This window comes from Vicia villosa, unplaced genomic scaffold (genome assembly GCF_029867415.1).
Source record: "Vicia villosa cultivar HV-30 ecotype Madison, WI unplaced genomic scaffold, Vvil1.0 ctg.003107F_1_1, whole genome shotgun sequence".
In the NCBI taxonomy this organism is placed as follows: domain Eukaryota; kingdom Viridiplantae; phylum Streptophyta; class Magnoliopsida; order Fabales; family Fabaceae; genus Vicia; species Vicia villosa.
Window position 1 is genome coordinate 74,934 of NW_026706115.1, and position 24,232 is coordinate 99,165.

A 24,232-nucleotide genomic window follows, 5' to 3' on the forward strand; every position below is an offset into this window, starting at 1 on the left:
TGGACTTAATGACTTACTAAATATAACCGTCCATTTAATTGTTTGTAACGTAATTAATAAGTACTTGTAATTGCTTTATGATATTTGACTATTCAATTTATATAACATAATAAATTGTTGGTTTATCATTAGACGATAGTATTTATTTTACCATGTCAATGCATGTCTAGTAGACTCTGGAAAAAGAGAATCTTTGATAATTAATTTATATGAAAACAATTAGTGCAAAACCAACTAGTGCAAAACAAAAACAAAGGAAAAACCGCAATGCTAAAAAAATATCAATCTCCAAACAAGTCACGAGAACTTCAAAGCACCACCCAACAAAAAATCAACTTTATAGTTCCGACCGTCAGACCCATCAACAACAGATCACATACCCAAATTAAGAGCAATGAAATCTTTGGAACACGTCAAAACTCTTGAACCGCTAGTAGGTAATAACACATGTTTCAATTCACAATGATTTAGTTGCATTCATGTGAATTCTTGTCCACAATTGTTGAATCACATATTACGTACACCTTTTCCATTCTGCATGCTTTAGTAGTAACCAAAAATGTTGCGAGCATCACTCCTTGTTAAATGTTTAAACTCCTGCATTAGACCCATAGTAAGTGCAACAAAATATATAATCCTTAATCAATCAAAATACAAATAACACAAACTTATAAACTTTCAAGATAAGTTAATCAATGATCATAATATTTATGTGCATACATAAATATCATAATAAAATAGAATTGAACAAACTTACACAAACATATCGTTGCAATATTCAAGAATATACATTGTTTTAAGGGTGTCCGAATGATCAAATGCTTTGCCAGTAGAACCGAAAGACCGAAGATTATTAGAGTAAATTCTAAGACTTTTTGGAGGACACTGTAAAGAATCAATCACAACATCTTGAAGCTCCTCAACATTAACAACTATCTCTTTAAAGTGCAACACAATAAGTTCCAAACTTTTAAGAGATTTATTCTCAATCTTGTGCAATTAATCCCTCCCATCCACGATAAACCAAACTTTTCCAAACCAACACAAATTTTCAAAAATTTATTGATGGTATTTTCAATTTCGTGCAACTTTCAAAAGCATGTAATATTGAATCTTCGAGTCGGTAATTATTTAACACAAGTGAATTCAAATTCGAAAATAGGTTCGGCTTGAAATAATCCTTCTTAATTTTATCTTGCTTAATACAATGTAAACTTAAAGAGATTAAATTTTTTCTCTCCACACAAAACTCTATCCAAGTGCTCAAAACTCCACAACCAAGACACCAAGGAACATGTCTGAAAGAACAACTAATCAAATCACCTTTGTGTTGTTGCAATGTATTGTCACTATTACATTTTTGGTCTACGGCCACGCTAAAATTTTCCACAACTCAGAAACTGTGGCCATATATATGATATGGCCAGGGTTTTCAAAGCGTAGAATTATGTTATAAAATATTGAATCCAGAGTGTGAAACTGTGGCCTTTACTTCAATTGTCACGGTTAGACAACTGCAGATATTTTTAGCCGCAAAGAAAAATCGCGACCTTATAATTTTGACTACAAACTGTGGCCCAAGTCCAAAAAATTAAACCCGCCAGATTTTCCGTCTTTTTTTTTTTAATTTCCTTCTTCTTAATTAATTTCTTTTATAATTTTTTTAATTAAAAAACATTAAAAATGTAAATACAAGTTCTCATTTGTCTAACCTAATTTTTCCGCTCCCTCAGCCGTCTCCTTCCTCAACCGAATTACGCTCTCTCCTTCCTCAAATCGGTCCTCTCTCTCACGATCTCTGCGTCGTCTCCTTCCTCAACCGAATTACGCTCTCTCCTTCTTCAAATCGGTCCTCTCTCTCACGATCTCTGCGCCGTCTCCTTCCTCAACCGAATCCTCTCTTTCCTTCCTCACGCTCTCTGCGCCGTTTCCTTCTCAGAACATTGTAATCTCTCCATCTTCAAGTATGTGCTTCCATTCACCGACAAGATTTCTATGCTTTATCACAGAAATAAAAAAAGGTTTGGAATTAGTTTATGTCATTTCTACAAATTTTTGATCTAGAGTTAGGATTTGTTTTAAGATTTGTGTTTCTGTTAAAATGATGAAGATTTAGAATTTGTTTAAGATTTGTGTTAAAATTAAAATGATATAGGGTTTAAATATTTTGAACTATGAGGTTTGTGTTTTAGAGTTTTAGTGTTTGTTTCAGGATGGTGTTTTTAACTAATTTTTCCAATTGATGAATCTGAAGGTATTAAACAAGAGCTGCAAACTGAATGTATCTAGAAGGTTCCAATTGATTGTTCTTTGATTTTTGCAGGACACTTCAACCAAGTGTTGGTGGGAAGTTCTTGATATGAGAACTATCTAGTTAAGCAATTTTTCTTAAGTTTTCCTGGTATATTGTTGGCTCTTGTTATTTCTAAAGTGACAAATTTTGTTTTATTGATCTTTGACTATGAACTTCATGTGTCAATTCTTATGTTAATAAATAAATAACAGTGATTAATCTCTCTATCTCTGTTCAGAAACAAAAAATTGAGCGGTTATTTAACCAGGAGGCACAGTGGGACCCACAAAAAGGCTCCTTCTATGTCCAAAAGGATCGAAAATGGAACCGCCAGCGAACCTTCCAGCAAACCTTCTCCTCCTCCTTCCTTCGAGTAATCACTTTCTCCTCATTTCAATCTTCTTCAATTTATTATTTTCATCGTTATTAGCAGATTTAGTTTTAATTTTATTGTAGTTTTTGTTTTTGTTAATTTGTTTTTTCAATCTAGAGCTTTGTCAGTAAAATTGGCTTGATACCTTTCTCATTATTATTTCTTGTATAAATAGAGTTTACAGGGCTATACAAGTAATTAAACTAAATAATTACATTTAACCTAATTCCTATTCACATCCCCCCTCAAATTGATGCTGCTTGTCAATGAGCATCAATTTGCTAACAAGAAACTGATGACGCGGATGCGGAACAGCCTTTGTAAGAATATCAGCAACCTGCAACTGAGTACTGACATGAGGAAGTGATATTATTCGGTCATCATACGCGTCACGGATGGAGTGACAATCAACTTCGATATGTTTGGTGCGTTCATGAAAAACAGGATTCACAACGATTTGGATGGCACTTGTATTGTCGGCATAAAGTGAAGTTGGCTCTATTTGAGGGAATCCAAGTTCAGCCAAAAGACCACGAAGTCAAATTATTTCAGAACAAGCAGCAGACATGGCACGATACTCAGATTCAGTAGAAGATTTAGAGACTCTCGCTTGTTTCTTACTTTCCCATGAGATCAATGAAGAGCCAAGAAACATGCACCAACCAGTGACAGATCGTCAAGTATCAGGACACCCTGCCCAATCAGCATCACTATAAGCACTCAATTTAGGAGCAACTCCAGTAGGAAAGAATACACCACGATGAGAGCTTCCCTTCAAGTAACGAATTATACGACGAACCGCAACTAAGTGAAGATGGCGAGGAGAATGCATGAATTGACTTACTTGTTGAACATCAAAAGCTATGTCAGGGCGAGTAATAGTCAAGTAGTTGAGGCTACCCACGAGTTGTCGATACAATAAGGGATCAGGCAAAAGATCACCATCATCACGATGATATTTAACATTAACCTCAAGAGGAGTATCTACTGGATTAGCTGATTCGAGACCAGCCATAGAAATCAAATCTGTAGCATACTTGTGTTGATGGAGAAATATGCCCTTGGATGTAGAGTGAACCTCAAGACCAAGAAAATAATGTAGATTACCCAGATCTTTCATGTGAAAGGAAGCTTGTAATTGTTGCTTAAGTCGTTGAATGGACGCATGATCAGAACCAGTAATAACCATATCATCAACATACAAAATAAGCAGAACAATACCCGCAGATGTGCTATGAATAAATAAAGAGGAATCATACTGACTCTGAGTAAAGGCGAATCCAAGTAGAGTGGAGCGAAATTTCTCGTACCATGCTCTAGGTGCTTGTTTCAAACCATATAAAGAGCGTTTGAGCTTGCACACGCCTTTAGATGAAGAGAATAAACCTTGAGGTGGAGTCATATAAATATCTTCTGTCAGGTCACCATGAAGAAAAGCATTTTTCACATCCATTTGGTGAAGAGACCACCCACTAGAAGCAGCTATAGAGATGATCGTCCGAACAGTTGTCATTTTGGCAACCGGTGCAAATGTTTCATCATAATCAATTCCATATTCCTGCTTGTTTCCTAAAGCAACCAAACGAGCCTTGTAACGGTTGAGGGACCCATCAGAATTCAATTTCACAGAATATACCCATTTGCAACCTATAGGTTTGACGTCAGGAGGACAAGAGACAATATCCCATGTGAAATTCTCTTGAAGAGCTTGAAGCTCTTCATTCATGGCTTTTATCCATCGTACATCTTTAACAGCCTGTGAATAACAAGTAGGAATAGATATGCTAGAGAGTGAGGCAGTCAGAGATGTATGTGAGGAATCATACCTGTCTGGTGAATATCTATCTGGTGCACGAGATATTCGACCAGAACGCCGTGGTTCAACTGGTACAGGATCAGGTGGCGGTTCAGCATCGGAAAGGGGTGTGGGAACCTGTTGTCTGTGTTTTCTGACATATACATGACCTGGTTTATAACGTTCTATAGATTGAGGCATAATAGAAAACTTAGGAAGAGTAACAATATCATTAATGGCGGGAGAAACACACGGAAACATAAACTGATTATCAAAAAATGTCACATTCCTGGAAATGCGAAAACGATGGTTAGTGACATCATAACACACAAATCCCTTATGAGAATGACTATACCCCATAAATGCACATTGAACAGACTGCGCTCCAAGCTTATGCCTTTCAAATGGAGGTAAGTGAACAAAACACACACACCCAAAGGTATGTAAAGCACTATAATCAGGATGAATTTTAAAAAGACGAAAGAAAGGAGAATCAAGATCAATAACCGTAGAAGGAAGACGATTTATCAAGAAGACAGCCGTGGAAAGAGCCTCCACCCAAAATCGGGATGGCACAGAAGCTTGGAGAAGTAAGGTGCGAGTTACATCAAGTAAATGATGATTCTTACGTTCTGCCATACCATTTTGTTGAGGGGTATTGGGACAAGACCGTTGAGACAAGATGCCTTTTTGTTGTAGGTATTCCTGAAACTCATTAGACATGTACTCACCACCAGAGTCAGAGCGAAAAATTTTAACACTTGCTTGAAATTGAGTTTCAACATATGTCAAATATTTCTTAAACATAGAAAAGACTTCAGATTTAGAGCGGAGAAAATATATCCAAGTAAAACGACTATAATCATCTATAAATGTGACAAAATATTTATAGTGAGCATGAGAAACTACAGGAGACATTCCCCATACATCACTATGGATCATCTCTAAACAATTTGAAGCACGGTGAGCACTAGACGGAAAAGGAAGTGTTTTACTTTTAGCCAATTTGCAAACAGAACATGAAATAGAGGCATTAGAAATAACATTTTTATTTCCCAATAAACCAGTTTTACATAAATGAGACAAGACAGAAGAGTTTGGATGACCCAATTTTCTATGCCAATCCTCATAAGAATTCAAAACATTATTAGAAGCAAGAGATAATTGATTAGAAATAAACTGGAGTGGAAACAATCTTCCCACTTTAGGCCCCTTCGCGATCACCTTCCCCGACACCTTCTCCTGCACAAGACAACCAACACGAGAAAAGTTAACATTACAATTGTTATCCACCAATTGACCAACCGACAATAAGTTGGAAGCAAGTCCGGGTGATACAAGCACTTCACGAAAGTTAGAGTTTAAGTCACCAACATCAGTGATAGAGAGTTTATGACCATTAGCAATTTGAATTTGCTGATTACCATTATAGGAATGTAAATTATGCAAGTATTCAGAGGAACCCGTCATGTGATTGGATGCACCAGAATCAAGAAACCATGGTTGAGAATCATTAGAAGACTTACCATGAATTCCCAAGGCTGAAAGAGCAGAAAGTACCATTTGTTGAATCATTTCAGGTTGCAGAACACCCCCATTAGATTCATTAGTAACAGAAGGGCCAGCTGTAGAATATGTATTTGCATGAAGTGCCTGCACTGAACGTTGTGTTGGTCGTGGAGGACGTGTGGAACAATCAGATATAATATAACCTTGCTGCTTGCAATAATTGCAGAACTTTTTATTGCAACTCCGGGAAATGTAGCCAAATTGTTTACAAGAGAAGCATTGAACCTGTCTCATATCACGACCTTTACTTCTATTCTGAGCAGCAAATGCAACCACTGTAGGCTCAGAAACAACAACTTCATGAGACATGGTTCCTTGAGTAGCAAGTCGTTGTTCCTCTCGGAGAAGTTCACCAACACATGTATCTAAAGAAGGAACGGGATTCCTGTTCAGCAAAGCGCCTCTAACCACTTCAAATTCTGGACGAAGTTTCATAAGAAATTGATCTCGCCTACTAGTGTTGTAGACCTCTTGGACATCCGCAAGAGAACTCTTGGGAACATTCACATGTATAATCGCAGAGTGTTCTGTCCACAAATTCAAAAAACCAGAGTATTATTCTTGAACTGACATATTACCTTGTTTGTAATTGGCTATTTCGAGCTCTAATTGGAAACGCTTGGCCGCATTGTCCTGATTGTAAATACGCTTTAAATAGTTCCACATTTCTTGAGCAGTGGAAAAAGATTGCAAATTATTAATCATCTGGGGATCAATAGTACCGAGAATCCAAGTGATAATTTGAGCATCTTTGGTTTCCCAGGCATCTAAATTAGTTGTCTCTAACGGTGCCATAGAGATATCATCCAAGTGATTCCATAATCCCTTCCCTTTGACATACATTCTCAACTGAAATTCCCAAGCGGAATAATTTTTGCCGGTAAAACGAACACAAAAACTATCTTTTTCTTTTTGTGAAGCCATGATATAAGACTAAATAAAACTTTCAAAATATATTTCTATGACTGAAAACAATAGAAGTATTTGTTTAACGTGAACAGAATGAAGGAAAAAAAAAGAGGCTGAAGCTTGCTAAAGTGGCTGAATAGTAACCCTTGCCTAGTAGCACCGAATTGAACAGTATAGCAATAGGTAACCTTGTCGCTAGCACCGAACCGAAACCGTTGAATCTTCAATATGCTAGTACCAAGAATACCAACAACAGACAATCGACAGTCGACAATCACATTAACCGATTGCGATAATCATAAGACCAAGATCGCAAGGTATCAAGGGAAATCGCAAAGACAAAATCACGGGACGGCAAAAACGCAAAATCAAAAGCAGTTACAGGTTTGATTTCCAAAGAACTGTTTCGAAAAACCAACGACGAACAAGATTTCGAGAGCGAGGAACGAGATTTCAAGAGCGACCCAGTGGGGTGTCGCTGTTTAGCCAAGGTAACAAGATTTAGGTTTGATCGAACCTTCTGATACCATGTCAGTAAAATTGGCTTGATACCTTTCTCATTATTATTTCTTGTATAAATAGAGTTTACAGGGCTATACAAGTAATTACACTAAATAATTACATTTAACCTAATTCCTATTCACAGGCTTTTGAATTTTGATGAACAGTTTGTTAATTAAGTTTAGTTAATTGTTTTGGTGTAATTGTTGTTGTTAATGGAATGATTTAGGTCAGTGATAACACGAAAACGTATCGTATATTTAGCTTAATTTACATGCATTATTATTCTATTTTATTTCGGTTTTATTATTTTATTTTGTATTATGCCGGTATTTCTATTTTTTTTCAGGAATTTATTTAATCGGAGCTCCCAAAAGAAATAGTCGGAAAAAGGACTTAAAATGGAAGAGAAATTGCTTAAAAGGACATTTAAATAAGGAGGTGCAAATAGAAGAAGGAAAGAGGCCCAAAGCAATGCTGAAGCAAGAAGCCCATATGCACAAGAGTGAGTTGCACGTGACGTGGGGCATCCTGAGGTCCACGCCGGTCGGCGCACCCCCCTCTCTGCCGTTCGGCACCCCCCTTAATATTGGTATGTGACGTTAGTCACACACCCAAGCCCAGAAGACGCAGCTTTCCAACTCTCCCCCATTTTCTCCTCCGAAAGAACAGCAACAGCTACGGAATGTGATCAAACCCAAGAATCTGCAACTCTATAAATACCCCTCAAGAATCATTGAGAGGGTGACGCAATTTTTACCCTACTGCCGTCAATTATTTCTTCTACAATTTCCAGATTTTGTTCTTATTTCCTACCCGCTCCCGGCAATAGATTTCCACACCGGAAACTCTATTGCGATTTAGTTTTCTTTGTCAGCCTCAGATTTAGTTTTAGTTTTAGCGTCGAATTTAATTTTCAGAACTCAATTTCAGTACCAGATTCAAGAACCAGTGCTGCTCTGTTTCAAATTCAGTTTGCTATATTAATTCAGGTTTATTTATTTGCATTTAATTATCATTGTCAGTTTATGTTAGTTTATAGAATTATGCCTGGATCATTATTTACATGTTATATCTATCATGTTCCGTTTATTAAAACAATGTCCGGCTAAATACCTTTTATCGGTATGTAAGGTCACGTAACCGAGGGAGTCGAGTAACAGTGTTGATGTAGTTTATTAATTGAATTTATTTGTCTGGCTGATATTTCTAAACGCTTAATTAAATTGTTTTGTAACGAGAGTTAAAAACAATAGAAGTTAGGATCAATAAAAACGAGTGTTTGAGATTTTAACTGGACCTTAGAAATTAGGCGTTAACCTTAAATACAGCGAGAGTGCTTTAAGGGTAATTAGTTTTCATTGGTTTTCAAAAATCACTTTAAACTTTAATTGATACAGCGAGAGCGCTCACTTAGGTTTAATAGTGAAATCATAATCAATAAACACGAGAGTGTGAGAGGAGGGTTTTTAAACTAATAATTTCTACAGAAAGGTGATTTTAAATTACGATCCGCATCGATGGCTTACTAGATCCCCGAAGTCCGACCATTGCATACCGATATTATTATCCTAGATTTAATTTAATAATATTTCTTTTTAATTCCCGTCTGATCAATAATCAATCAAATATTAGCCTTAGATTTACGTAGTAGCGATTAACTACACTAGGTCGATTCTTAGTCCCTGTGGGTTCGATATCTTTTAAAACTACGTGATAGACTATGCACTTGCAGTCATAATCACAGACATACCCCACTATTGCGATCAAGTTTTTGGCGCTGTTGCCGGGGACTAATTTAGTCGACAATCGTAATTAACTGTTACGTTGTAGAGACTAAGGCAAACTCAATTATTCTAATTCCCTTTGTGCATGCCAAGTACTCGCTCTCGAAGTGAAGACTTAGCGCTGCCAATTCCCGAACCGGAGCGTTCTATCACTGTATCACGTTGATTACGACGTACTCGCATTCTTGTTCCTACTCCTACTTCTGAACCAGTTGAAGAATCAACCATGGGAAAACAGCTGCGTCCTCTCAAATCTTACGCTATTCCTTCGCAAGCTGAACCTCACAATAGCATTGCTGCTCCTGCTATTGAGGCGAATAATTTCGAGCTAAAACCATCGTTGTTGTCAGCTGTACAACAAAACCAATTTTCTGAAAATGCGACGGATGATCCTAATCTTCAGTTGTCAGTGTTCTTGCAATATGCAGACACTGTAAAAGCAAATGGTGTCATTTCGGAAGCTATCCGACTGCACCTTTTTCCTTTTTCACTGAGGGATAGAGCTAGAGCTTGGCTCCAGTCTTTACCCGCCAACTCTGTCACGACCTGGAATGAACTTAAGAAAGTCTTCCTGGCGCGTTATTTTCCACCTAGTAAGACCGACATGCTAAGAGCCCAGATCAATGGGTTTAGACAAAAAGACAACGAGTCTTTATTCGAAGCGTGGGAGAGATACAAAGACATGCTTAGACTTTGTCCACACCATGGTTTAGAACAATGGTTAATCATCCATACCTTCTACAATGGTCTCCTCTACAATACGAGACTTACGATTGACGCCGCCGCAGGTGGCGCACTGATGGATAAAGAATATGCTGATGCCTACGCACTTATCGAAAGTATGGCTCAAAACCATTATCAATGGGGAAGCGAGAGAGCTCAATTAGAGAAAACGTCTGGAGAGAAATCTTTAATGAAGAGTGGGATGTACGAGATAAGTAGCCTCGACCGCATTAACGCCAAAGTCGATGCCCTAACTCAGAAGATTGAAAACCTCACTATAGCACCTGTAGCCGCCGTGGCTGCTGTTTCCCCAAATTGCGAAATATGCGGGATGTCTGGACATGCTGCCCCGAGTGCCAACTTTTGGCAGGAGTTTCCCCCAAACCAGTAAACTATGCTCAAGGAAACCCCTACTCAAACACGTATAACCCAAGATGGAAGAATCACCCTAATTTCTCGTACAAGAACAATAATGCTTTGTACGCACCTGGTCAAGAACCCAGTGTACCACCTGGATATCAAAAGGCACCATTCGCTGCTCCTAACGCGCCTAGGAAGTCTAACTTAGAAATAATGATGGAAAATTTCATAGCCACTCAAACTCAGACTAATAAAGATTTCATAAACCAGAACGTGCACACTAATGAGCAAATCAAATAGTTAGTGACTAAAGTAGACGCATTGGCCACTCACAACAAGATGCTCGAGACACAAATCTCTCAAGTGGCACAGCAACAAGCACCTACTTCCGCACCTGTTGGGACATTTCCAGGACAGCCACAACCAAACCCAAAAGGACACGCTCATGCTATTATTCCGCGAAGTGGTAGAGAGATGGATGAACCAACTAACCCTAGGCTTAAAAACCCTGCTATGTTCCAAAGCCCTCGGAAGACAACTGAGGAGGAAAGTAGACCCAAGGATAAACCAAGTGATCCGAAAGAGAGAGAGGACAAAGAAAGCGAGACGGAGGAGAAAGAAGCGCCATACATACCTCCACCACCTTATAAACCACCTATCCCGTACCCTCAAAGACTTGAGAAATCTAAAAACATAGGGCAATTCAAGAAATTTGTCGAACTTCTTAAACAGTTAAACATCCCAATTCTGTTTACAGAAGCCATTACCCAAATGCCCTCATATGCTAAGTTCCTAAAAGAAATCCTATCGAATAAGAAGAAATTAGAAGACAACGAGACCATAACACTCACTGCTGAATGTAGTGAAATAATTCAAAATAAAATGCCTCCTAAGCTGAAAGACCCAGGAAGTTTCTCCATACCCTGTTATATAGGAAAATTTGTCATAGACAAAGCTTTATGCGACTTAGGAGCTAGTATTAGCCTAATGCCTTTGTCCATTTGTGAGAAACTAAACATGGGAGATCTAAGACCAACCAAGATGTCAATACAACTTGCAGACCGATCTGTCAAGTATCCTGTAGGTGTTCTTGAAAATGTACCCGTCCGCATCGGACAATTCTACATCCCTACGGATTTCATAATTATGGACATAAAGGAAGACGTCAATACTCCTATAATTTTAGGAAGACCTTTTCTTGCTACCGCTGGAGTCATTATAGACGTAAAGAAAGGCAAGTTGACATTCGAAGTAGGTGAGGAGAAGGTCGAGTTTATTCTAACACAATTCCTTCAAGCCCCAGCTATAGAAGATACATGTTATCTGGTGGATGTTATTGATGAATGTATAAGAGATATGGGACTATCAGAAGAATCTTACTCTGAAGTCATAAAGATTTCGATGCCCCTGATTTTCGAAGATGACAATTGGCGTCCGGAATATCGAGATGATAGTTTAAGCGAATGCTTAGCTTTAACACCCAACCCTATCCCTTGCCCAAAGAAACCAGCCTTGGACCTTAAACCATTACCCAAGACTCTTAGGTATGAATATCTAGACGAGGAGCTCAAAAGACCAGTAATAGTCAACACAGAGCTAGGAGCCACAGAGACTGAGAAGCTATTATAAGTTTTAAGAAAGTATCCATCTGCGTTAGGATATAACATTGCTGATCTGAAAGGAATAAGTCCTTCCATATGTATGCATCGCATCATGTTGGAAGAAGATTGCAAAACCTCTAGGGAGCATCAAAGAAGGATTAACCCTATCCTGAGCACAGTAGTTAAAGATGAAGTTACCAAACTTCTGAATGCTGGAATTATATATCCAATTTCCGATAGTCAGTGGGTAAGTCCGGTCCATTGTGTACCAAAGAAGGGAGGCATAACAGTTACGGTAAACAAGTCAGGCGAATCTATAGCCGAAAGAAAGGTGACTGGAGCAAGGATGTGTATTGACTATCGTAAGTTAAACAAAGCCACGAGGAAGGACCATTTCCCTCTTCCCTTTATTGACCAAATGCTCGAACGCTTAGCAAAGCATTCCAATTACTGCTACCTGGATGGTTACTCAGGATTCTTTCAAATCCCAATTCACCCCGATGACCAAGAGAAAACAACCTTCACGTGCCCTTATGGAACATTCGCTTATAGACGAATGCCTTTCGGATTATGCAATGCCCCTGCGACATTTCAGAGATGCATGATGTCAATTTTCGCTGATTACATAGACAACATCATGGAAGTCTTTATGGACGACTTCTCTGTGTGTGGGGAAGATTTCGAAGGATGTCTCTCAAATCTAGAAAAAGTATTGGATAGATGTGTACAAGTTAACCTCGTCCTAAACTGGGAAAAGTGTCACTTTATGATTAAACAAGGGATTGTACTTGGACACGTAGTCTCCGAAAGAGGAATAGAAGTCGATAAAGCAAAGATCGAAGTAATAGAAAATCTCCAACCCCCAAAAACAGTTAGAGAGATACGAAGCTTCTTAGGTCATGCAGGTTTCTACAGAAGATTCATAAAGGACTTTTCTAAGATCTCTAAACCTCTGACCAACCTCCTAATGAAAGACGTTGAGTTTAATTTCAACGATGAATGTCTAGAAGCCTTTGAAGAACTAAAGACAGCCCTTATATCCGCACCCATAATGCAACCACTCGACTGGAATTTACCATTTGAAATTATGTGTGATGCAAGCGACTATGCTGTAGGAGCTGTCTTAGGCCAAAGGAAAGATAAGAAACTCCACGCAATATACTATGCAAGTAGGACCTTAGACCCTGCGCAAATGAATTACGCCACAACCGAAAAGGAACTCCTGGCCGTGGTCTTCGCGTTAGATAAGTTTCGTTCCTATCTGATAGGAGCGAAGATAATAGTTTACACCGACCATGCAGCCATTAGGTATCTACTAGCTAAACAAGATGCAAAACCTAGACTATTAAGGTGGATCCTACTACTACAAGAATTTGATTTGGAAATCAAAGATAAAAAAGGGAACGAAAACGTTGTAGCGGACCATTTATCCAGGATGGAAGGTATTAAGACAGAAGAAACACCAATCAACGATGATTTCTCCTATGAACACTTAATAGCACATTTAGAATCTGAAAGCAACACGTTGGAACAACTTAAAGCGCAAACCGTTAAGACACTAAGCACCGGAACCACACTGCCATGGTATGCCGATTTCGTCAACTACCTAGCGGCGAGAGTGCTTCCGCCCGACATGACTTATCAACAAAAGAAGAAGTTCTTCCATGACCTTAAACAGTACTATTGGGATGAAACCTTATTATTCAAGAGAGGCGCTGATGGGATATTCCGCCGATGTGTTTCGGAAGAAGAAATAGAAAGCATAATACGTCATTTCCATGATGCCCCCTATGGTGGGCATGTTAGCACATCAAAGACATGCACTAAGATTCTGCAAGCAGGTCTCTTTTAGCCAAACCTGTGGAAGGATGTCCACATCGCTATTAGAAACTGCGACCGATGTCAGCGTACTGGAAACATATCTAGGCGAGATGAAATGCCACAAAAGGGCATTTTAGAAGTAGAAATCTTTGATGTGTGGGGAATCGATTTTATGGGACCTTTCCCATATTCCTTTGAAAATAACTACATACTTGTCGCAGTCCATTACGTATCTAAATGGATAGAAGTTGTAGCCTTACCCACAAACGTTGCACAAGTAGTTATTAGGCTATTCAAAAATATAATCTTTCCAAGATTTGGTGTACCAAGATTAGTCATTAGCGACGGAGGATCCCACTTCATATCTAGAATTTTCGAAAAACTCTTAGTGAAATATGGAGTCCGACACCGTGTAGCAACACCTTACCACCCACAAACTGGTGGACAAGTCGAAGTCTCGAATAGACAAATTAAGCAAATACTTGAAAGGACTGTTGCCACATCTAGGAAGGATTGGTCAACTAAGTTACACGAAGCACTGTGGGCGTATATAATCGCCTACAAGACACCAATAGGAACCACGCCCTTCAAATTAGTATACGGTAAATCTTGTCATCTACCGGTAGAACTAGAGCATAAAGCCTACAGGGCATTAAAAACCTTAAACCTAAGTTACACCGCCGCAGGAGAAAGAAGGCTATTGGATATCAGCGAGTTGGAAGAAATTAGATTAGATGCTTACGAGAATGTTAAGATTTACAAAGAAAGAACAAAGAAGTGGCACGATAAACGCATCTCAAGGAAGGAATTCAATGAAGGAGATGTGGTGCTACTGTTTAATTCTCGACTTAAGCTATTCCCAGGAAAACTTCGTTCAAGATGGTCTAGTCCATTCGAATTTACCAAAGTATATCTGAGTGGCGCTATCAAAATTAAAGGAAAATTGAGCGATAGCTTCGTTGTAGAGTCAATCGTCGAGTCGTAGAACTAACCGTCGGTTCGTCGAGCTTGCGACGTTAAACAAAGCGTTTTCGTGGGAGACAACCCGCCTTTTAACTTTAATTTTCTATTAAGTTATTTTAATTTTAAAAATGTTTTATTAAAATTTATCTTCTTTTCTTTCTGCACTCTTACTTCAAAATACTAACTCTTTGTTTTAAATGTTACTAACTTAAAACTTTTCTTTCTGATTTTATAAAAAATTCCAGGGTACTAACCACTTTTCTGACTTTAGAGATGGATTTCACTGATGACATGGTAGTTACTTTTGGGAGTGAGGATCAGCAAAGACGATATGAGATTCTGGCACAGCGTGAGATGGGTCTCACCGCTTTCTCGCATGATGCGACTCTGAAAGTTCTAGGTATCCGGGAAAGTGTGCATTTTATGCTTCATAAGATTGGATGGGAGGATCTCCTTACCACCCGTACACCCACTTTCCGCAACCTGACCTTAGAGTTTCTGAGTTCCCTCCGATATGAGCCTAGACTTGGATTAGGTTTTAACAGAGGAAGAGTTTCATTCAGATGGTTTGGATTCACCTACCGCTTCACCACCCGTCAGTTGGCCGAGTTATTAGGATATCCCACAGGCATCGACGCCTTGATAGAAGTCGATGATGAGTACTTCCCTGATAACATTATTGACTACTTTTGGAGTACCATATCTGGTAGAAACCAAAATGATCTACGACTCTCTTCAGAAATCCAAAATCCCGCCATTAGGTATTTCCAGATGATTCTAGCTTTCACACTTCTTGGAAAACCTTTAGGCGATACTTCGGTGACTAAGGATGAGCTAGGCATTATGATGTGTGTTTTCCAAGCCAGACCGGTTATGGGAGTCTCCTTTATGCTTGCTAGGATGGCCACTCTCGACCGTGCTTTATCTTTGAGAGGGTCGCTTGCTAGATTGATTCCTTATGGAGGATTCAAATCCATGGACATGGAGTTTTGCTTCAACAAGAGCCTGGTTAGCAACTACGAGTCTCCGCCTTATCAGCTTCTCGTGAACTATGAGCCAGATAATCACTTTGCTCTACCTTGCATTAGGTTCACAAGTGTTCACAAGAAAGAAAATTGGATTTATGACTTGGAAGGACAGGGTGAAAATGACTTCGAGGAAGAAGAAAGTGATTCGAGGATACCGAATGGATACTATGACATTGATACTACACCTGATGAGGATGTGCCTATGGTTGACCACACTGCTGCTATAGAGACCCTTCGGAACGACGTTGCTGTACTTCTTACCGATTTAGGGAGACTCCGAGGAGATTTCCACGGATTTATGGATTTGGTCACGGCAAATCTTGACAGTTTTCATCAACACTTTCAGTCCATCCCGCCTCCGAAAAGTGGCTAATTGAAGACCGCTAATTTTTATTTCTAACTCTTACATTTAGACAATGAGGACATCGTCTAGTTTAAGTGTCGGGGAAGGGAATGCTTAGTTAGGATTTACCGCTTTAGAAGTTTTAAATTTTTAGTTTTTCAAATTTCAGCATTTTAATTAGTTAGTATTTCTATTTTTAGAACAAAATTTTAATTTTCGGTTTTTGATTCTAATAAAATTCAGCATTTTCTTTATTCTGTTTTGATATTTTTTCTGCTATATGTTCTCTCTGCTAAAGTTATACTGTGTGTGCATTGTTAGAAATTAGTGTTTCTAAAAATATATCTGCTAAAGATTGCTCTATTAGAAATAAATTGCACTGCTATTAGCTTTATCTGTTAGGCACAACATGCATTTTCTGTCTGCTACCTATACTACTGCACTGCTTTGAATTCAACTGGTATAGGATAGAGCTATTATCTGCTACTGATAACTTTATATGCACCCAATTAAATACTTTGACTACTAGTCAAAGATATTTCTACCAAAATAATGTTGGTCCACTAAGAATGCATGCATTCTGGTCAAAAAGCTTTTGGAATCTCTGTGCAACACACAGACACGCAAACAGACGCACATGCATGTACAAGCATGCTTGCCGTCCGTGAGAATGGGCCCCACGCCGGTCGGCGTGACCTCCCTCCTTCCGTTCGGCGCCATCTTTAAATGCAGAGGAGGTGCATTTGTTCGTTCCAAGCCAGAAGCAACCAGTTTCTCTGCTATTTCAAACTTCTCAGTGCTGAATTAATTCCCATTTTCAACTTCAATTCAAACCTCACCTTAATTCCATTCAACACTCAATCTACTCATTCATTCTCTGCTATATATATTGTACCACTGCCACAAACAGAACCATAAACCACAAGTATTTTTCTGCTATTTCTTCTACAATTTCTTTCACACTTCCAGCAGAAAATTTACTTATGGCTAACCTCAACAACCAAAACGAAGAAGAGTTCCCCGGTGTTATTTTCCGAATTGGAGAAGCGGGATAAATTCAACAAAACCGATACCAACATTTCTCTCAGAGAGGGGTGGAAGCATCAAGGTTCGCTCATATCGATAGCTTGCGAAGTTTGGGGCTGTACGAAACCAGTGTGCAAATATTACTCCAACAAACGGGTTTATCATTCGTGAGCACACTCGACTACCCCACATACGAAGCGTTAACCTTGGAGTTCCTAAGCTCTTACGTTTACAACACACCCACCGACGCTTCTCACAACCTTATCGGAACTGCTACCTTCCGACTATTCAACCGAGAATACACCATGAATCAAGCAAGCATTAGTGCTCTTTTTTGGTTCCCACGTGTTGAAGGAGCCAACTATAGAATTCTGCCCGAGCTTGACTGGCAAAGAGCCTCAAATGATACTTGGCGTCGAATATCCGGTAATGATAATGTCGCTCCCGACATGCGCTTCTCTTTGCAAATTCATAACCCGGGTATGCGTTACTTCCACCGCATTTTAGCAAATACCATCTTTGGAATAACCAACATCAACAAAGTAAATAGTAAGGAGTTATACTTCTTTTATTGTGCCTTCGCCAATCGTAGAATCAATGCCAGCACTTTCCTTATGTCTCACATTCAAGCTCTCGTATCAAGAGAAGGAAACACACCATTCTGTGTAGGATGGGTTGTCACTGGTATAGCTCGAGCCCTCGACCTGAATGTTAGGCTCGAAAATTTACCTTCTCTACCGCCCGTTTTTATGGATATCAATTACTGCAGAGCTGGTCGCCTTATCAAATCAAGACCAGACGGAAGGTATAACCTCATGGTGTGAAACAGGGAAATTCGTAGTGTTATACTGCCAAACATTGAGATCACTAGGATAGACCGCAGAGCCAACTGGATCTATGATCTTGACGCACCTGCTCCTGGTGAGAACGTGGAAGATAATCAAAATAATGCAGATAATGTGGATGAGGTCGAACAAGAAATGGATCAAGGAGAGCCCCAGCCTGATGAAAACCCCCAACCCAATCCTGAAAATGTTGCTGGACCATTTGTACCTCCACCCCAAAGAAGGAATCAACCAGTCACACTGGATGATGTGTATAGAGAGATGATACGCAACCACGAGGAAGAAACTCAGTGTCATCAAAGGATTGAGGCGGGTCAGAACGAAATGATGACGCTGATGCGTGAAATGCAAAGAGATCAGCACGACTATGTGTACTGGAATAATCGTAGCATTGCAGACCTCACTGAAGAAATGCAATGTTTGACATATCGTGTTGAAGGCTTACATGAGTATGTGTACCATGCTGGGATAGTTCCGCCTAGAGACGGCGATGAAGGTCGAAGAGGAGGAAGAGCACGAACCCGAGGAAGAGAAAACAAGTAATGAGTTTTCACCGTTTCTACCACACAAGGTCGCAATGAGGACAAAGCAACGCTTAAGTGTGGGGGGGGGGGGGGGGAAGCTTGATGCTTTTCACTTTATTATTTTCGGTAGTTTTTAAAATTTTAGTATTTAATTTCCAGTACTTTTAGTTATTTCCCCTTAAAAAATTGTTTAGTTTCCTGTCATTTCAACCCATGAACTCTAAGTTTAATATATGCGAGTATTTTCCGTTTGTCGAATTCTTCGCCTACTTGAACCATAAACCTTTTTACTTTATACGCATAGCTTGACACGCTCGAAAATTACAAGAATACAACAATTTATGATATGATAGAACCGAAGCACTAGCAAACAAAATCGCTACAGTCTTGACACTCTAGAACTCTGATTTATGCAAGACTCAATTTAAGTACCTATTATTTCAAAGTCTTTAATCTCCAAGCTTTAAAGTAGCTTCGAGTAGTTTATCCAGCAGTCGGCACCGTCTTAAACACAAACTACGTAGAGAGCCGATGAATATAAGTGAATGATCCTGAAAATTTTCAGTAAAGAATTTAAAGGATTGCTCCGACTAAGCTAGGTGACCCTCACCCAGTCATTTAACCTAAAGGATGTATATCTCGCAAACAATAAGGAAACCTATTGTCAGTTGGTTCAAAAGTATCTAATATTGAACTTGGTAGGGCGAATTACGGTTCGATCCCCCGCAGCTTACAATTGGTTAAAGAAGTGGGTACCATATAAATGTGTCAGAGCCCCGTGCTAATAAGGATCAGAGTCACTAACCGGTTACTCTACTATGTGCGTATGAAGATAAAGGGCTTAATGTGATTGTGATAGAATGAAAACAAGCAAAATCTAGCGAAAGGGTCTAGATGAGCTGTAATAGCATGATTTAAATTGGTCTGCATAAGCCGGAGTTGTCTAGTGTCGCTACTGTATCTTTAGTGTTTATATTAGGCTTTCGTGTCTCTAACAAAGTATCGCTGCGACGAGTACAAATCGAGATGATTGTCATGCATATGTAAAATCTTTTTCATGATTGTTTGCTTGAGGGCAAGCAAAGTTCAAGTGTGGGGGAGTTTGATAACACGAAAACGTATCGTATATTTAGCTTAATTTACATGCATTATTATTCTATTTTATTTTGGTTTTATTATTTTATTTTGTATTATGCCGGTATTTCTATTTGTTTTCAGGAATTTATTTAATCGGAGCTCGCAAAAGAAATAGTCGGAAAAAGGACTTAAAATGGAAGAGAAATTGTTTAAAAGGACATTTAAATAAGGAGGTGCAAATAGAAGAAGGAAAGAGGCCCAAAGCAATGCTGAAGCAAGAAGCGCATATGCGCAAGAGTGAGTTGCACGTGACGTGGGGCACCCTGAGGTCCACGCCGGTCGGCGCACCCCCCTCTCTGCCGTTCGGCACCCCCCTTAATATTGGTGTGTGACGTTAGTCACACACCTAGGCCCAGAAAACACAGCTTTCCAACTCTCCGCCATTTTCTCCTCCAAAAGAACAACAACAGCTACCGAACGTGATCAAACCCAAGAATCTGCAACTCTATAAATACCCCTCAAGAATCATTGAGAGGGTGACGCAATTTTTACCCTACTGCCGTCAATTATTTCTTCTGCAATTTCCAGATTCTGTTCTTATTTCCTACCCGCTCCCGGCAATAGATTTCCACACCGGAAACTCTATTGCGATTTAGTTTTCTTTGTCAACCTCAGATTTAGTTTTAGTTTTAGCGTCGAATTTAATTTTCAAAACTCAATTTCAGTACCGGATTCAAGAACCAGTGCTGCTCTGTTTCAAATTCAGTTTGCTATATTAATTCAGGTTTATTAATTTGCATTTAATTATCATTTTCAGTTTATGTTAGTTTATAGAATTATGCATGGATCATTATTTACATGTTATATCTATCCTGTTCCGTTTATTAAAACAATGTCTGGCTAAATACCTTTTATCGGTATGTAAGGTCACGTAACCGAGGGAGTCGAGTAACACTATCGATGTAGTATATTAATTGAATTTATTTGTCTGGCTGATATTTCTAAACGCTTAATTAAACTGTTTTGTAACGAGAGTTAAAAACAATAGAAGTTAGGATCAATAAAAACGAGAGTTTGAGATTTTAACTAGACCTTAGAAATTAGGCATTAACCTTAAATACAGCGAGAGCGCTTTAAGGGTAATTAGTTTTCATTGGTTTTCAAAAATCACTTTGAACTTTAATTGATACAGCGAGAGCGCTCACTTAGGTTTAATAGTGAAATCATAATCAATAAACACGAGAGTGTGAGAGGGGGGTTTTTAAACTAATAATTTCTACAGAAAAGTGATTTTAAATTACGATCCGCATCGATGGCTTACTAGATCCCCGAAGTCCGACCATTGCATACCGATATTATTATCCTAGATTTAATTTAATAATATTTCTTTTTAATTCCCGTATAATCAATAATCAATCAAATATTAGCCTTAGATTTACGTAGTAGCGATTAACTACACTAGGTCGATTCTTAGTCCCTGTGGGTTCGATATCTTTTAAAACTATGCGATAGACAGTGCACTCGCAGTCATAATCACAGACATACCCCACTGTCGCGATCAGTCTGATGGAGGGGAAAGGACGGTTAAGAAGCTTAGGATTACCAAAGCCCTCACTATATCTGAGGGGACATCAGTTTCAGATGCGTGTCGGCGAATGGCAGCGCGGCGCGTTGATGCTGTTTTGCTGCCTGATTCAAATGCTTTGTTATCGGGAATTATGACTGACAAGGTTTGTGAATTTTCTGTGTGAATGTGTGTTTATTGAGTGAGTGTAGTGCATAATATAGTTTGAGATTTAGTTTTCATGTATAATGCAAGGATGTGTGTGTTGTGTTTAGGACATTGCTAGTAGAGTTATTGCCGAGGGTTTGCGGCCGGACCAAACAATGGTGTCAAAAGTAATGACTCGGAATACTTTGTTTGTGACATCAGATACACTGGCCATTGAAGCCCTTCAAAAGATGGTCGAAGGTTAGCTTCATTCGTTAATATCAGTGTTATTATTTGATTTTAGGTGTGTAAGTCAAACTAGGATGTCGTATATTCATGTTATTGTCACGAGTTTTAGTTATTGCGGTGCTTAATAGAGTTTTCAAGCTGATAAAACTATTTGTGTCTGCATACATAAATTGATTGCATTAACAGTTTGTGTCTTCAAATTCCTATTATTTTTCGTTTTAAAGGTTTCTAGTTTAGTTAAGAAAATTCTACTAGTTCTCAATAGTTAATGTTGTATTTCAATTTTCATATCTCTTGAATGATTGAACTGGATGTATTGAATGATTGCTTATGTCATGATCTTTGCGAAACTGTTTGATTATGTGCTAGCTTGGTGAAGAATCATCTTCATTAGACGAGTTTTTGTTTTTGCTTATTAGACTGTTCAAAAACATTATTCTCACCCACTTGGAAAATCTATTTATAAGGAACTGATGTATTTTTTTCTTTTGTAAAAATGCCACATCTTTCACTTTCTAAAGAGATGTTTCGCTCCTATTAAACAAGGATTCAAGACACAGGAGTATTGTTTCTTCCATTTACATTACAGGTGAAGGATACAAACATTTACATTACTATATATATATATATATATATATATATATATATATATATATATATATATATATATATATATATATATATATATATATATATATATATTACAGGATATATATCAAAGTTGCTGTATCTTTTGTTTATTACCTCTTTGTATCTTTTGTGTACTCTGACATACACCCTTATGATCTAATATAATGTGCACTTGAATGGTGAAAAGTATAATTGGGGATTTAAAAGGTTTTAATTTCTATGCTGAGGTTTGGACACAGTGACTAGATTTTATTTTTCCACCTATTATTTTGATTTTGATTTGTATGATTCTTGTTACACATGAAAGTTTTTATTTCTTACAAGTACTTCTAACTCATACAAATCGATAGTTTTTATTTCTTACAAGTACTTTTAACTCTTACAAATGGAAGAATAAGTTCTTCATTATTATTTTCAAACCTATTAATTTCCATATTTGATATTTTGTTCCAATATTAATTTTTTTTTATGCCAAGTGCTATGGATGATGAGATTAACAATTTTACAGTTATCCCTGTCTGATAAACCTGATGCTGGAATTGTATTTTCTGACCCGCCTTATGCTGCCAATCTTATTGGCCATATTTCAATACTTTGTTAATGGTTAAAGTTTCTTTTCTTGACTTAACTATCATTACATGTTTTATAGGATTAATGTTTAATTTCATCTATATTGTTGTAGTGTATGTTGCAGTTTTGAAATATCTATGTCTGATAAATCTGATGCTTTAGTTATATATTCTTACAAGCATTCTTAATATGCAATTTAGTTGCATTGGGTATAATTGATGGCTTTGTTAGCTTAAGATTATTATTTAATTATTTGTTTAATATATTTTATTTGTGAAGTATTTTAAGAGAAGAAGAGAAATCTTGTTCCAGACTTGAATGATCTTACTGGAGAAGGAAATATTGATAGTGGGATTAAAAGAGCTTGCTTTTTTAAAGGTGTTGTTCAAAGTCCATAAGTTTTTCTCATGTTTATTTATAGCTAAAAGTTCAGCCATAAGTTTTTTGTGGTCTTGTTTAGATTTCATTAAATTTTCTATATACTTTTTTATAAGCATTTTTATAAGTTCATGTTCAGCCATAAGTTCTTATGTGGTTTTGTGTGGTCTTGTTCAGCCATAAGTTCATGTTCTATATGCTTTTTTATAAGCATTTTCTTCTACATGCTTTAAAACATATCAGACTAAAATATATTTCATATGTACTAGTAACATTCTGATTCAGTACACCTTTTGGATGTCACCAGATATTAATTCACCAGGGGATCCTAAGTTTATGGAAGCATTTGGTATGTTCTCCCCCACCTATTAGTTGCCCAAGTGTTCCTTTGTGCAAATGGGGTTTCATATGGATTTGTTTCAACATTTGAAAACTCTTGATCAACTCTTGTTTCAACTCTTGATCGACATTTAAAAACCACCTTGGTTTCTAAAATACATATAAAAAACATAAGCTTATAAATGAGCCTCTAAAGTTGTAATATGCTGAATGATGTTTGGAATGATGTTTATTGCAGATTGGAGACGAAGAAAATTGTGATGAAGATAAGGAAGAAGTTTGTGATCATGAAGATGTGGAAGAAGGTTGTCCTGAAGACGTGGAATAAGAACAAGGAAATGATCAAGAAGAATATTAAGAAGTTGTGTTTTATATTATCTAGCTAGCTAGTTCTTAGAACTTTTGTTGTTATTTTGGGATGACTCTTTGAGAGAAACTTGTGTTTAATTTAGCTCTTGTTTTAAATCCCATGGTTGTTTTGAATTTGGGATGTCATAAAAACTTAGTATCCAACTTATTAGTGGCACTACAAAAAAAACTTACTTTTGACGTTAATGTTAATTTGCTTGTTATTAATTAGATTCTAATCATCAATATTATTGTTAATTTTATATTGATATATATATATATATATATATATATATATATATATATATATATAATGATACAGAAATAAATTGTGGCAAGATAAATTATTTAGAATGCATAACGTATAACTACAGTTATAAATCTGTGGTCATAACAAAATCGTGGCTATATCTTGAACCAAAACTGTATGTTAAACGTTAAATTGAAACCGTGGCTTTACCATATGGCC

The 24,232-nt window shown here is 37.8% G+C and overlaps 1 protein-coding gene and 2 non-coding genes across 3 annotated transcripts; 2 read left to right on the top strand and 1 right to left on the bottom strand.

The window, feature by feature from the left end:
• Positions 1–9,831: 9,831 nt before the first annotated feature.
• LOC131640421 (small nucleolar RNA R71) lies at positions 9,832–9,938 on the bottom strand. Its single transcript, XR_009295251.1, has one exon. It is a non-coding gene; the product is annotated as a small nucleolar RNA R71 (small nucleolar RNA).
• Positions 9,939–10,649: 711 nt separating this feature from the next.
• On the top strand, positions 10,650–11,939 carry LOC131640413 (uncharacterized). The gene has a single exon (XM_058910810.1). It carries the CDS (start codon positions 10,650–10,652, stop codon positions 11,937–11,939), a length of 1,290 nt encoding a protein of 429 aa, XP_058766793.1.
• A 10,662-nt stretch (positions 11,940–22,601) lies between these two features.
• LOC131640422 (small nucleolar RNA R38) lies at positions 22,602–22,687 on the top strand. Its single transcript, XR_009295252.1, has one exon. It is a non-coding gene; the product is annotated as a small nucleolar RNA R38 (small nucleolar RNA).
• The last annotated feature ends 1,545 nt before the right edge of the window (positions 22,688–24,232 follow it).

What these genes read in the sequence shown, in the direction of transcription:
- LOC131640413 (XM_058910810.1), top strand. Translation starts at nt 10,650, where the DNA reads ATGCTCGAGACACAAATCTCTCAAGTGGCACAGCAACAAGCACCTACT.